Source organism: Amblyraja radiata, chromosome 17 (assembly GCF_010909765.2).
Source record: "Amblyraja radiata isolate CabotCenter1 chromosome 17, sAmbRad1.1.pri, whole genome shotgun sequence".
Classification (NCBI taxonomy): domain Eukaryota; kingdom Metazoa; phylum Chordata; class Chondrichthyes; order Rajiformes; family Rajidae; genus Amblyraja; species Amblyraja radiata.
Window position 1 is genome coordinate 39,087,667 of NC_045972.1, and position 15,537 is coordinate 39,103,203.

Genomic DNA, 15,537 nt, shown 5'->3' on the forward strand with positions numbered 1-15,537 from the left:
CATTATTGGCATTAAATTGACTGGTGTTTGTGCTTTGCAAATTCACACCCAGAACGAAAATAAGCAACAGAAATGTGAATCAGAAAAGTCAAGAAACCTCCCTTAAGAAGCAGGAATGAAAACAGACACAGTCAAGGAAGACAGTAGGTGGGGTGTGCAGAATCTTAATTGTTTGTTTTCAGGCGAGTTGTGATGGACTGAGAGATTTGGAAAGAGAATACCTATGCCAGTCTAATGTATGCTGTTTATGTATGTTGAATTTATGTTTACATATTTGTTAGTTCATATAGTCTTACCATTGTATTAAAACAATAAAAGTCCAAAAAATCAATCTTATTAAACCAATTTACAAAGCATAACCATGAGTAGATTTATTATATTTTTTGGTTATTGTTGTACAGTAACTTCACGAGAGGGCAATATACAAACTATGTGGAGCTACCAAATTCATAGCATCATTATCATGAAACAAAAGCATTGATTCACAACATATATTCAATAGTAAATGATATTGTCAGTGTTTTAATCCACGTGGTTTTCTTATGCGAGATTGTATGTGACAAATAATTGTGTCAAAAATGAGTATGTTTCGGTTTCCTGTTGCTTCACTATTTCTAATGTTAAAAATAATGTTACTGCTACCAGCAGAATGCACCTCAAGTTTGCGCTGTCGTGTGGAACAGTCCACAGATGCAGTCTCTCGGGGACAAACACAGAAATTATGCAAGTGGTGTCAATATAATGTATAAAATAATGCGTTAAACGGCATCTCGGACAACACACGGGTTGATGTTTTAAGTTTGTTTGATCCGTTATGCGTTACTCTCCTGCCCCTCCGCTCGAGTGGGTGCAAGCTGTCAGTCACATGCCGTGCTTCTTTCTGATGACCGACATGGAGAGTAACTTCTCCTTGTTCCTCAGCTCCTCCCGCAGGATCGCTTCGCTGACCTTCAGCTGCCGGATGGTGCCTTTCATCTCCTTGATCTTCACCTCCATCAGCGCGATAATGTCCTTCTGCTCGTTGAGCTTCCTCAGCAGCTCCTCGGAGGTGGTGGTGGAGGAGAGCGAGTAGGAGTGATCCAGGCACTCGGGAGCCTCGGGTCGCGCCGAGACGGCGGCGGCGGCGGCGTTGGCGGCGGGCGCGGCGTTGGCAGAGGGCGCGGCGGGGAGAGAGGGCGAGGACGATGAGGAGGAGGAGGAGAAGAAGAAAGTGCCGGACAGGTCGATGGGCTTGACGTCGTCGGGCCCGGCTTGAGGCAGCTTCTTGCGGCACCGCCTGATCTTCCTCTCGTTCACCCCTCTCAGCGGGAAGATGGTGGGCACGTTGATGGAGTAGGTCTTCCTGCCGCCCGGGAAGTGCGCGCTGCACACCCGGTGCCCGGTGGTGGGGTAGAAGGTGCTGAAGCAGCCCGTCACGCCGGTGCGGGAGATGTTCTGCAGCCACACCCGCCGCTGCTCCTCGTCCTTGGGGAAGGTGTAGAAGCGCAGGTCGCGGTCCCGGTGCGAGTTGTTGTAGCAGCCGGGCACGCAGCAGGTGAAGCCCGGCATCTTCCCGCCGCGATCCCCGGGGCCCGCGCCGCCGCCGCCGATGCGCCTCTTCCCCCCCGCCTCGGCTTTCCCGCCTCTCTTATTTCACGATCTTTCTTTTTCTCCGCGCGGAACTTTACAGTTTATTTATTTTTTCCCCCAAACGCAGAGTTCGCTGCAAAGCCCGGGCCGCGCGGCGGAACTACATCCCCCACAATGCCGCGCGCCCCGCATGGCCACTTCCGGTCAAACTACTAATTTTTCTGCTCCGAAGTTATACTATTGTAATAATCCTATTTTTTAAAACTAATTATAACTGACCTATTACTTGTGTAAAGTCTACACTAATTTATGTTACAATGGTTGCATTTTTGGGATTACATTTTACCGCATTAAACGCACAAGTAAAGTATAGTTCGAAGGTGGACACAAAATGCTGGAGTAACTCAGTAAATTCCTTCTCTCCAGAGATGCTGCCTGTCTCGTTGAGTTACTCCAGCATTTTGTGTCTACCTTCGATTTAAACCAGCATCTGCACTTCTTTCCTACACAAAGTATTAGTTCAGTGGTTTCGCCAAAGTTTACATTTTAAACGTACTTATTAATTGCGAATATGCTGAAAAGTCCCTCCAAAAACCAGGTTCACCTAAAATAAGATTGGTTTAAAAATCAAAATGCTATTCTGTTAACATCTTACAGCACATTCATAACGAGTCTGTACTGTTGCAAAAAGACCACCAAAGTACTTTAAAAAAAAGATTTTAATAACATTTAGGTGGCATTTTAAGAATCATTTAAATAAAAAGTAACTATTTTATGAATCCCATTAAAGTCACGTAAAGTTACATAAGTTACACAAGACTATTCTATGAATCCCATTAAAGTCACGTAGTTACACAAGTAAGAAAATATCCTGATCAGCAGTTAGAGAATTACTTGTCGATCTGCAATGCATAAAAAAGAAAATATGTATGAATTGCGACTGAAGATGTTATCAAAAACAAATTAAGATTGAAACAGTTTGAAATCCAAGAGGAAACATTAAAAAAAAATCACAATACATTCTTGTTCATCGCAACGTATTTCATTCACTTTATTATCCAATGTTCTGAAATTCAAACAAAATGAGTAGGCTTTATTTGTGTGTTCAGTGGTATTAATATTAGCTCAGTGGTTTCGCCACAGCTTCCACTTTAACAGTACATATTAACTGAGAAAATGCTGAACACTTCCTCCAAAATAAAGTTAATAAAAATAAGACTGGTCTTACATTTTTTTTTACAAGATACAAAGATAGATTTAAAAGAATTAGTATTGTTGATGTGGGATTAAAAATTAACGTGTTAATATAAAGGCACGTTAATATAAAGTCTCAAGTGTAGTTTTAGAAAGTCGTCAGTTCTTTTAATATCAAAGCATTTGGTGACAACCAAAGTATGTTCAACAAGTGGGTTGATGAAGCTTTCCAGCCCTGGCAAAGTATTAACAATGTGTAAGTTATGATGTCGAAACCCTGTTTGCATCATTTGTAAAATTAAATGCCATTTACGTGGTATTTAATGATTAGATAACCGGTGAAACAACCATTGCTGGATTGCTATGCAAACCCAAGCCATATACGACCTAAAAAAGACACAATGTGCTGGACTAACTCAGCAGGTCAGGAAGCTTCTCTTGAAACCACGATAGGTAGCGTTTCTTTTCGGGTTGGGATCCTCTTCAGTCTTAAAATTTACTGCAGCTGGATCCTCGTTAAAGGATTTTAAGTGCATTAATTCCAATTACAGGACCTTGAAAAAATCCTTTGCAGTTCCTTGTTTTTACAACATACTACCTAATTCACTAAGCTTGGTGCCTTCAAGATAACTGTGAATGAGTTTAAACAACTCTTGATAACAATGGACAAAATAAAATTGGTTTTGAAAACAGTGCCTAATATTACACTTCCCAGTATAAATGTTACACTTCAGAAAGATGCTTGTTTATTGTGATTATTACAACCACAAAGGGTGTATTTGTGCCACTGGTGGCAGTTGATTAACAAATTTACTGCATTTCATAGACACCTGAAATTGTTTGTTTTATAGTAAAATATATTAATGAGATTACATTATTACACAATAGCAAATTTGTTTCTACTTGTCTGGAGGTATCTTATGGACCAATACAGATAATAAGCAATTCTTCTCTTAAAGTTAAACAAACAAAATATTCTTCTGCTGGATCTTTTACATGAGACATTGTCAGAATCTTTAGAGGCAATAGAATTCTGTCTCACTGTCACAACGTAGAAATAAATGGTTGTAGCAAGGATACTGACGGATTCCCTACAACATTTATAAATCTAAAACGTCGTTTGAATAGGATTAGAGCAGTATTCTCCCACTGACTCCTACTTTCCCCACAAAAGTTTGACAGACCAAAATCTACTAAAATTTGTATCCAGTGAAAGCCCCATCAGTTGTAATAACCACAGGGAAAAGTTTCGTCCCTTTCTGTGACCCGTCAACTCATGTTGTAATTTTAACAACCCGGAGCTCTCACCAAATAACAATTAGCTCCACTTCTCAATCACCTTCTCCAATGCCCTGCCCCCGCCCCCCCACCCCGACTGCTTTATGACAGCCAAAATGTGCTGCACTTTCAGTCAACCACTGGGAACAGCACTTTGCAAGTAAATGAGTTCTCAAAATAGTTCTCATTGGAATTACACAATATCCAGATAGAATGAGCACTGTTGACATAGATTACATGCTCAAGATCTCAAGTCTTCTGCTAAATGTACCTTCCACAAAGCACAGGGATAGGCATGCAAAAACTAATATTCGTGCACACTTCTTGCTGAATCGCAGGGGAAGTGAGATTTGTTTTTTCATCCCTCCTCATTCTCTGTTCCAATTGTAAATATCAAATTAAAAAATATCCATTTCTATAATAGTGCCACGTTTCCAACCTTTGCTCACCACCTTAGTCTCTACAACATCATTATGTAACCTATTACATTGCCAATAATAGAATACTGGAGAAACCTGAAAATTATACATTGATGTAACCTGAGAATGATCAAAATAAGAGGTATGGAAGATGTTTAAAATATTTACTCTCTTTCCACAGATGTCGCCTGACTTTCTGCGTTTATTTCAGTTTTCCAGCATCAGCCAAAATTTATCTTGATTTTCATTTCCTAAGGCTGAAGATTTTGGACTGAAGTTGAGATCATGGCAACTATGGTGATGATTTCTAAACTTTAATCTATGCAATACCATTGTGGAAAGAAAACTTAGTACTGAACCATTAATATAACATGCACAGACTAGGTAGGCTGGTACATTGCAGTTGGCATGCACTATACCACGTGCTATCTAGAATATGACTAAATTTGATTGTACCAGGTTCTAGGTTATCTAAACGGAGGGTCAGGATCATTGGACTGCAGATAGTTAGCTTACTGATTTGTACCATATACGATTTAAATAAATTTGATTACATCAAAGTTGAATTACTCTTTTTTTTTCATAAAACAATGTATCAATCTTTAACAAAATGTAGTAAAAAAATGAATAATCATTAAATCAGGTTGCAATTATAGACAGAAAAATAGTTACAATTCCTTTTCAATATCTTTCATTGAAAATCTGCTTGAGGCGTGTCAGGCAAATCTACTTGAGGTGCAAGTCAGACACCAATCAGAAGTTAATAATCTTGAGATTGCTGCAAACAATGTGTGGAGGAAATCATAGCTCAGAAGAATTGGGTGGTCTTTTCATTTTCTTTGATATTTTCACAGATTACTTAAATATTGAAGTAAAGGGAAAATGTTGACCGAGTGGAGCAGCTGGAGGTGTTGAATGAAGCCTCCAGGAATATACCTGAAACAGAGCTAACAATCCTCAAATAGTGTGTCCTGGTGGTTCTGCATTTTTGCAACTGTTACGTATAATATTGAAAAGTGATCTGATAGATTTTCTTCTAAACTAATAAAGGATTATGTAGAAGTTTTCAGCACGAGAAAAGTAAGTCTCTCTTCTTTGCACAGCTCATTGTTAAAACAGAGCTTATAAGCCTCAGAAATGTACAATAGTTACAAGACAGAAGTAGGCTATTTCTTTTGTTGAGTCAATGCCTGCTTTTCGTATGTCAGTCCAGTAATTTCCTGCTCCTTTCTCATAGCACTGAAGAATGTTTATCCTTAAATTAGTACCCAAACACTTTGAGAATTGCAATTGAATTTGCCTCCATCACAACTTCAAGGAAGGAGTAGATATCAAATTATAACCACTCAAGTCAACCAGAATCACAGACAAAACCAATGCCCCCAAGTCTATGTAGTTCCTGTTAAGTTCCACTGGCAGTTTGTTTGTTAAAGACACCAGCATCTTTCAATCTCTTGTGCCTCGGAAAGATGTTCCTTTTATAGGTTATCTTGAATAAAGCTTCAACCCACACGTATTAAACACAACCACTGTGAACCCGTGTTAATGTAAAACTCATATAAATATGTTTAACCCTGTTAAACCAATGTCAACCGACAAATAGCCTTGTTAGAGCGTCTAAACCAAAGATGGTTTAAACTGAGTTGGTTCAGCTCCCTCCTCTTTTCCGTCGCCCTTTCGCCCAAGAGATTGTGTTCAGCCGTTTGACTCGGGTGTGGCGCTGTATCCTAACAGAGTGGAAAATGAGTCCGAATGTGAACATGAACAAAAACTAAGTGAAGCTCTAACCCTACCGTCGAGGGACCCATTAAATAGGCGCGGCACCGTCTGGAGGGAGAAACACCAGTAACGTTTCATCGGTGATGGGTCAAGCGGCTCAGCCGTTTCTCCCCCCCGTAGAGTGGGCCTGATTTTTTTTTTTTTTGGGGGGGTTCACAGCAGATTTTGATTTTATTTCAGATTTCCAACATGAGTTTGCGCCAACCCGTGTCACCGAGGCCCGTCAACAAGTACGTCACCGTGCTTGTGGGACTACAGGTCCCAGCGTCCATTGCGAGGCAGCCATGTTCTCAGACCCTACTTCCGCCGCCGGGCTCTCGCGACAACTGGTTGAACCGGGCCGCGGGAGAGGGAAGAAGGAGCCGCTCGGCATCGGGGCGGTCTGGTCTGGTCTGGCCTGAAATGGAGGCGGGGATCGGGCGGGCTGTTTTGGTCTAGTCCGTGACTGGGTTCGGGCGCGGAATCGGTGCCGCCAGGAACTTTTGAACGGTCGTTGCCGCCACTTCATCAACCGTCGTTTCCCAAGGTGAATGGGCCGTCAAAATGAAGCTGTTGCTCAGGAGCCCAACTGTCACCGATCGGACACCGGCCTCTACACCCCCCCCCCACCCCCGTCCCAGTTACACCCTTCACCCCGGCACCCGAAACCCACCCACTCGACATCCCCACCCCTCCCCAGGTACTTGACACCCTCATTACCCCAGCCCCACGTCACCCGCCTCACTCGACAATGTTCCCGATGTTGGGGCAGTCCAGAACCAGGGGCCACAGTTTACCAATAAGGGTAAACAATTTAGAACAGAGACGAGGAAACACTTTTTCACACAGAGAGTTGTGAGTCTGTGGAATTCTCTGCCTCAGAAGGCAGTGCAGGCCAATTATCTGTATGCTTTCAAGAGAGAGTTGGATGGAGCTCTTAAAGATAGCGGAGTCAGGGGATATGGGGAAAAGGCAGGGACGGGGTACGGATTGTGGATGATCAGCCATGATCACAATGAATGGTGGTGCTGGTTCGAATGGCCTACCCCTGCACCTATTGTCTATTGTCCCTCCTAGCTCCTCGATACACCCCCCCCCCCCCCAGGTCCGCGACCAAATTCACCTTCATCCCCTCCCCAGCTCCTCAAAACTCCCTTCTCCTTACCTCCCCCAACTCCTCGATAACGCCACCCAGACTCTTTTCACACTCAATCCCTCGACGTCCCCTCCCCCAGTTTCCCCAACTCCTCAACATCCCCTCCTCCCCCAGCTTCCTGATATGCCCTTGCCCCCAGCTCTTTGACCCCTCTGCACCCCCCATTCTCAACTCATCGACATCCCATCCCCCAGCTCCTGGATACCGGTTGTCTGACCCTGGCCCCGCATGCCCCATCCCCTTGACAACCACCACCTTCCCCCACACCCAAGCTCTTCGACCCATCCCCCATCGCCCTCCCCCATTCCCAGTCCCTTGGTGCCCCCCTCCAGATCTTCATCACCTCCCCCTGGCTTCTTGGCACCCCCTCCCCTCCCAGGCTCCTCAATAACCCCTCCCAGGCTCCTCAACAACTCCTCCCCTCCCTGGCTCCTCAACAACCCTCTGCCCCATGTACTGACACATCTCCCCCCCCCCCCCCCCCAAGGTGCTTGAGTAACTCAGCAGGTCAGGCACAGTGTTTCCACTTTGAAGGAAAATACCCAAAATTCGGGAAATTCTGGTTGTCTTTGGGTAATTTTAGGGAAATTAAATAATTCCGGGAAATTTCCGCATCTGGCCCGCGAAGGGGTTTAAAGCCCTAGGATCATTCCTTAGGATGGTGCAGTTCTATGCGCGATTCCTTCCAGATTTAGCAACTGTGCTAAAGCCACTACATCATCTGCTACAAAAAGATGTGAAATGGACGTGGGGAAAGGAACAGCAACGTACATATGACATCTGCAAGGAAAACTTGACAAGTGACAAACTCCTTGTTCACTACGATACGACACGCGAGATGAAACTTGCTTGTGATGCTTCAAGTTATGGTGTAGGTGCAGTAATCTCCCACGTAATAAATGACGAAGAAAAGCCTATTGCTTTTGCTTCCTGCACCCTATCAACGAGTGAGTGTAATTATGCACAGATAGAAAAGGAAGCACTCAGCATTGTGTTCGGAATCAAGAAATTCCATCAATTTCTTCTCGGCAGACCATTCTGACCCTAGTGACTGATCACAAGCCACTACTAGTGGTATTTGGTCCCAAGTCAGCTATACCTTCCATGGCGGCATCAAGGATGCAGCGCTGGGCAATTTTGCTGTCCCAGTATGACTACAAGGTGGAGTACAGAAGCTCCAAGTGCAACGCAGTTGCAGATGCATTGTCCCGGTTGCTCCATGAGAACTCTGACGTGGGAAGTGAGAAATCAATCTACACACTGCAAGTTGTAGATGAAGACTTTCCAGTGACTGCAACAGAAATTGCAGCAGAAACAGAGAAAGACAATGTGCTAAAATGAACAGACATTGAATGGTTGGACTGAAATCGATAGTGGATTGAATTCAGAGCTGAAGCATTTCCACAATCGAAGCCATGAATTATCATGTGAGCAGGGATGCATTAAGTGGGGTTACAGAGTGGTTGTACCAGAGTCTTTGAGAAACAAAATTATGAATGAACTTCATGCTGAACATCCTGGAATAGTGAGCATGGTCAATTTCCAGAAGTTTTATGTATTGGCCTGGTATTGACAGTGACATCGAATCACTGGTGAGCAAATGTAGTGTCTGCCAAAATTGCCGGAGTAAACCACCAAAAACACCACTGCAAATCTGGTCATGGCCAAGTAGACCTTTTCAGAGAGTTTGTTTACATTTTTGCGAAAAGGGTAATGATCACTTTCTGGTACTAGTAGATAGTCATTCCAAATGGATTGAGGTTAAGCATATAGGGTCAAGCACTACTACTGAGTGTACCATAGATGAGTTGAGATCAATTTTTGCATGCCATGGTTTACCGGAAGAACTTGTTTCTGATAAGGGGCCTCAGTTTCGTTCAGAATGGTTAAAAGCGTTCATGCAGCGGAATGGTGTAAAACACACACTTGTTCCCCATACCATCCAGCCTCCAACGGGGCGGCGGAAAGATCTGGTATAGTTGTCAAAGATGCTCGCAAGAAGCAGGTTTTGCAGGGTAGTTCAAAGCTCAGCATGAAGCATCGTTTGACTAGTTTCTTGCTGACGTACAGAACCACACAACAGGTTACTCACCTGCAGAATTGTTGATGAAGAGAAGGCTAAGAATACGCCTAAGTCTAGTTCAACCCAATTTTGCCTTGAGAGTTGAGCAAAAACAGTTAAGTCAAAAACGCCATTATGACCCCTACATAAAGGAGAGGTACTTCAAGCCAGATGAGCAGGTTTATGTTCTCAGTCCTCCCAACAAGTCCAGTCGAGACAAATGGGATTTTGGGAAAATAGTGGAAGTGTGTGGAACAAAAAGATGCTTAGTTGAAGTTGGAGATAGGATCAAAAGTGTTCATGTTGATCAAATGATTCCAGCCAAAGATGAACCAAAAGCTGAGCATGAAGTCCTGATCCCTAGGTTTTCATCTGAAAGTGAGTTGGAAGAGACCACTGTGATTGAAACACAAAGTTCAGTTAGTACAGACAAATAAACAGATTCCTCAGGTCAAAGTCAGGGTACTAAAACAGAGACAAACAAGCCTACAGTTGAGTCAACACCTAAACCTGTTACACACCTGTTACTGTTGGACGATCAGGCAGGATCCGTAAACCAGTAGTCAGGTTAGGTTTGTAAGTTATATAACTCACTGCACAAGTAAAGCAAAAATGTGTAGATATGTAAAATAAATATATCATGTTTATCATTTAAGATTTCATGAATACTGGTTTAAATCAAGTATCACAACAACAAAATTGTAACTGTGTACTTAGATTTAATACTTTAAAAAAGGAGAGCAGTGTAATGTATTCATGCATATTCATGTAATGTTAATGAGTTGGTGTTGTATATAAGCAGGGAATGTTGGGTAATAAACCTCTCTCGTGATCCAGGCAACCTGCGTGTAAGTTGTTATTCATTCTGCCGTCCGGAATATAACAGTCTGAAAAGCAGAGTTGATATATAGCATTTAGTAAGTTTCCAATATAATTAAACTTTGGCAAAATTCAGTGACTCAAATTTTGTGTTTGGTAACTGATGACTGGCTGGAGAAAAGCACTTATACTAAATGTTTAAACAGGCAGATTTTGTAACCCGTCACGATGGATTCTTTACATGAAGATGTTACGATGCGCACTCTCTTTAAGGGTATGATTGCTGAAGATGTTCCACAGAGTGCAGTACGGCCAGGGAAATGGAGGTTAGTATGTTACTTCATTTTCTCCGTACCAATTATTATTCTCAGGATTTTAATAGTTATAATAATATTAAATATAGTAATAATACCATTTCTAAGTAAGTTGAAAAATTTATGCTTGAGTTAGACGTAGGTCTGAGCATTCTAGACAGTTTGATAAAGTATTCAGTAACTTTGGAGCATGGTTTTGAACAGTGTTTTGCACCTGTGGAAGCTGATTGGGCTACTTGCTCTTGAGCCTGGTCAATGCTATCCAAGGCTGTCCACGTTGGTCTGTCTATTTGCATCAGATTGTGGAAATCCTTGTTGATGCATGAATATTTAACCGTACTGATCTAACTTGTCGTTATTCATTCAGGAACCTCTCTCACCACATCACTCGAAGCATGGATATCCATGATGTGTCCTGTGGCAAGCACTTGTTTTAGCAAGCTGTTGCAACTATATTAACCAGTTACTGCCTGATTAACAGATGTGTGAGAGAGACACGCACACACACCCTTATGCTAACTCATGTGTTAATTGTTATTCTCTATAAAATGTAGGCTACAAACAACTAAAGGTACTCCAAAGAAGTCCACCGATGTTCAAACGCAGGAGTCTCCACGCATGCTTCTCCGTAGCCAAATGAAAGCAAAAATCAGACGAACTCGGAATCAAATTACAGTATGTAACAAATCGCCTTCTTTCTATTTAATCCTAATATGCCAATGGAAATTTTGGTGATTATTTGCTAATCGTTAGAAAAGCATTATGTAAAAGTTTTGATAGTGTTTGATAAGTTTTGATAGTTTCCCCATGTGATAGCTGGCGCTGCTATTGATTTACCAGGTGTATTGGTGCTGAACTCAGTTTAGGTCAATTCATAACACCCTCCACTCAAAAGTAGGTCCGAAGTGGTAATTCAGACAGTCACTTGAGTGAAGGGAGCTAGACAAAAAATGCTGGGGAAACTCTGGGCGAGGCAGCATCCATGGAGAAAAGAAATAGGCAACGTTCCGGGTCGAGACCTTTCTTCAGACTGAAGAAGCACTTCAGCAGTCGGAAGTAGGGTTTCGACCCGAAACATCGCCTATTTCTTCTCTCCATAGATGCTGCCTCACCTGCTGAGTTTCTCCAGCATTTTTTGTCTACCTTCGATTGTTCCAACATCTGCAGTTCTTTCTTAAACTCTTGGGTGAAGATCGGCCGTTTTTGAAGGTCTAGATTTATTTAATCAGCTGGTGATTAAATATCCTATGGCACTAGCATATTTGCCAATACACAGTTTAGATCATGACAGTCTTGGTCCCAATGAGGGTGGCACAGTGGCTAACCTGGTATAGCTGCTGCCTCATAGCACCGTAGACCTGGCTGCTGCCTCATAGCACCACAGACCTGACTCCCCGTGATGGCATGTGTTTTCTTTGGGTGCTCCGGATTTCTCCCACATCGTTAGGACTTGTGGGTTTGTGGGTTAATTGGCTGCTGTAAATTTCCCCAGGTGTGTAAGGAGTCGATTCAAAAGTGCGATAACACAGAACTAGTGTGAACTAGACCAAGTGGGACCCGTTGGGTCCCGTCCCCTGGGGAGAGGGGCCTCTGACATCACACACACACTAACCACCCCTCACACACATGGGGGAGGGGGAGGGGGCAGAGGGGGGAGGGAGAGGAGGGGGAGAGCGGGGAGGGGGAGTGGGGGAGAGAGGGGGAGGTGGAGGGGGGGGGAGAGGAGGAAGTGGGGGATTCCCAAGGGGGGGGCAGAGAGGAAAGGGGGGGGGGGCAGAGAGGGAGGGGGGGGCAGAGAGGAAGGGCCTTCTCCCCCCTCTCTCCTCCCCCCTCTCCATCCCCCCCCTCTCTCTCACCACCACCCTCTCTCACTCCCCCCCACTCTCTCTCTTTCTCTGCCCCGTGGAGAGAAAGAGAGAGGGACCTAGCTCTGGTCCACGCCGGGCCCGAGGTAGGCTACGACCGTCGTGGACCAGAGCGATGCCCGAAGCGATTTGAGGACGGTGAGAGTGGGGGGGAGGGGGGAAGGTGGGAGAGAGTTGGGAGAGGGGGATTGGAGGGTGAGGGGAGAGGTGGGGGGTGGAGAGAGGTGGGGGAGGGGGGAAGGCGGGGAGATGAGGGAGATGAGGGAGAGAGTGGGGGAGGGGGAGAGAGAGAGGGCGGTAGAGGGGGGGGAAGGAGAGGAATGGGGAAAGAGGTGCGGAGGAGGGTAGTGGGGAGAGAGGTACATGGAGGCAGAGAGAGGGACACGGAGGCAGAGAGAGGGACATGGAGGGGTCTTCACAGAGGAGGGCTGATTCCCAAAAGGCTTATTTCCATGCATTATCTTGGAACTCAATTCAATTAAAATGTTGTTCAAAGAGTTGAATTGTTGAAGTTAAGTGAACTGCCCTGGTGATCAAGGCAATAATTGACCATGTGTGATATCAGTGTCCTGGTAAAACTGAAGACAAAGGGCATTAAATGAAAAACACTAATGGCTGGAGTCGTTCCTCCCTCAATGGAAGATTGTTGTGGTTGTCAGAGGTCAATCAGCACTGTGCCAGCAGAACCATTGCAAGAGTTCCTCGCAATCGTATCCTCGGCCCATTCATCTTTAATTGCCTCATTATTGACTACACTTCCATTGTAAGTTCAAAATTGGGGGTGTTTGATGATTGTTCTATTCTTCCACCTAGACATAGCAATATATTGTTGGTATGTTGTCACCATAGGGCCAAAATCCTGGAGCTCCCTTTGTAATAGCACCATAAGAGTATCTATGGACAATGTATTCAATGGACAATAAATACTAGCCTTGTTAAGACTCTGACCAACATCCCTGGTAGTGCGTTCAGCGACCCACCACTCTTTGTCTACAACAAAAGTTAATTGTGCATCCTCCTTTAAATGTTGCTCCTCTCACCTTGAAGTTTTGCTCTCTAGTCTTTGATATTTCCACCCTGGGCAAAAAAGATTCTGACTGCCCCTCATTTTTATAAACCTCTATCAGGTCTCCCCTCAGCGTATGATGCTCCAGAGAAAGCAACCAAGTGTGTCCAGCCTCTCCTTTATAGCTAAACTCTAATCCAGACAGTGTTCTGGTAAACCTCTTTTGTACTCTCCAAAACCTCCACACCTTTCCTGTGAATGGGCACACAATACTGCGGTGTGTGTAGTAATGTGTGAATAGATTGGTGAAGCTGTCTGAAACAGATGCTATGATGTATATTAATTAATAACGCTAACCTTCTTGCTCAAAGGCAACAGCTGGATCATCTGCAAAGTACTCAACCAGAAACAAATCTTCAGCATTGACAAAATCTAAACGTTTTGAAGCAATGCATCAAGAGAATGTAGATAATGACACACCAAGACAACTGTTGAAGAAATTCATGCAGACAGGTGGGTAGCAACAAGATATTTTCCCAGATTTTTTATTTGTAGAATATAAAATGGCTGTCGTACAATGATCAAGGTACTCGACTGTAACTTACAGTTTAAAGAAGCTTGTTTCTTTTGTGGTGTATCTTTCTCAGTTCACTCTTTACTGCTGTAATGCAGTCTCTGAAGAGGTAAATCTGTGAATCGGTTGGGGAAGTTCTATGATCATGAAACAAACCAAAGTGCTGAATTCTCCCCAGAGCTTTTTTTTTTGGTTTAGTTTATTGTTACCTGCAGTCATAAACCTGCCTTGTGCTGCAACTCTCAAGAAACTCAATGCCATTTCCTTTACTGTTTTGCTGTGAGGCTACAGAGCGTGCACTACCTACAAAATGCCCTGAAATCACTTTCTTTTTCACCTGTACTATGAAGATCAAGTGCAGAAGGTGCATGAGAGAATCACTCTCTGCATTTCCCCTCCATCCTAATTTGGAAATACATCACTATGTTGTCACTGTCTGTTTGGTTTAAATCTTTGGAACACTGAAAGAATTTCAGTGGATCAAAAAGTTATGGTATGACCACCTTTTAAAAGGAATAGACACATCTCGAAAAATGAATTTGAATAAAAAGGCAGCATGTGAATTTTGAATGAATAGTTCAAAACAGAATTTTTGCGGTTGAAAAAGGAGACTATCAATATAATATCATAATTCTGATTTACAGATGTTGCATTGCGGCTAAAATGATAGTCTAAAATCTGTCTTGATTCAGTGACAATTACTGTGCGATCAAAAGATTTACAAAGCTGTTGCCAGATCTCGAACGCCTGAGCTATAGAGAGAGATTGGGCAGGCTACGGCTTTATTCCTTGGAGCACAGAAGACTAAGAAGTGATCTTATGGATGTGTATCAAATCCTTAGGGGAATAGTTAAGGTGAAAGCATAGAATCTTTTTCCCAGGGTGGGGAATAAAGGACCAAAGGATATACAATGCCCTCCATAATGTTTGGGACAAAGACCCATAATTTATTTATTTGCCTCTGCACTCCATAATTTTAGATTTGTAATAGAAAAAAAATCACATGTAGTTAAAGTGAACATTGTCAGATTTTAATAAAGGCAATTTTTATACATTTTAGTTTTGCCATGTAGAAATTACAGCAGTGTTTATATATAGTCCCTCATGGTCCTCGTGTTGATAAACAGCAATAAAAGTTTCCAAAGGTGATGGAAAGACTGGATGAAAGCCTAGGTGCTGAGAGCTCACTTATACCTGCATTAAGGAGGCAATTAAATACACCTGAGCAATTATAAATACCTGTGAAGCCATGTGTCCCAAACATTATGGTGCCCTGAAATGGGGGTGGGGACTATGTATAAACACAGCTGTAATTTCTACATGGTGAAACCAAAATGGATAAAGATACCCTTTAATAAAATCTGACAATGTGCACTTTAACCACATGTGATTGTTTTTCTATTACAAATCTCAAATTGTGGAGTACAGAGGCAAATAAATAAATGATGGGTCTCAGTCCCAAACATTATGGAGGGCACAGTAGATTTAAGGGGAGAGAAAAACTTTGATAGGAACCCGAGGGG

At 43.2% G+C, this 15,537-nt stretch overlaps 2 protein-coding genes across 12 annotated transcripts in view; one reads left to right on the forward strand and one right to left on the reverse strand.

Annotated features, from left to right (window-relative positions):
* Nucleotides 1-345: 345 nt before the first annotated feature.
* Nucleotides 346-2,008, reverse strand: thap11 (THAP domain containing 11). Its single transcript, XM_033036262.1, has one exon. It carries the CDS (start codon nt 1,546-1,548, stop codon nt 862-864), a length of 687 nt encoding a protein of 228 aa, XP_032892153.1. The 5' UTR covers nt 1,549-2,008; the 3' UTR covers nt 346-861.
* Nucleotides 2,009-6,510: 4,502 nt separating this feature from the next.
* The window catches only part of cenpt (centromere protein T), a 33,560-nt gene continuing 24,533 nt past the window's right edge, over nt 6,511-15,537 (forward strand). For 3 of the 11 annotated variants that reach the window (XM_033036257.1, XM_033036254.1, XM_033036256.1), the window contains exons 1-4: nt 6,517-6,765; nt 10,466-10,581; nt 11,124-11,244; nt 13,812-13,953. In XM_033036257.1, the coding sequence (XP_032892148.1) occupies nt 10,484-10,581; nt 11,124-11,244; nt 13,812-13,953 (361 nt within the window). In that variant the 5' untranslated portion in view covers nt 6,517-6,765; nt 10,466-10,483. Of the gene's footprint in view, nt 6,766-10,461; nt 10,582-11,123; nt 11,245-13,811; nt 13,954-15,537 lie in introns of all 11 variants that reach the window. The other 8 variants (XM_033036260.1, XM_033036259.1, XM_033036261.1 and 5 more) reach the window with 7 other exon arrangements.

Coding starts and splice junctions, on each gene's coding strand:
- thap11 (XM_033036262.1), bottom strand. CDS start 1,548: ATGCCGGGCTTCACCTGCTGCGTGCCCGGCTGCTACAACAACTCGCAC.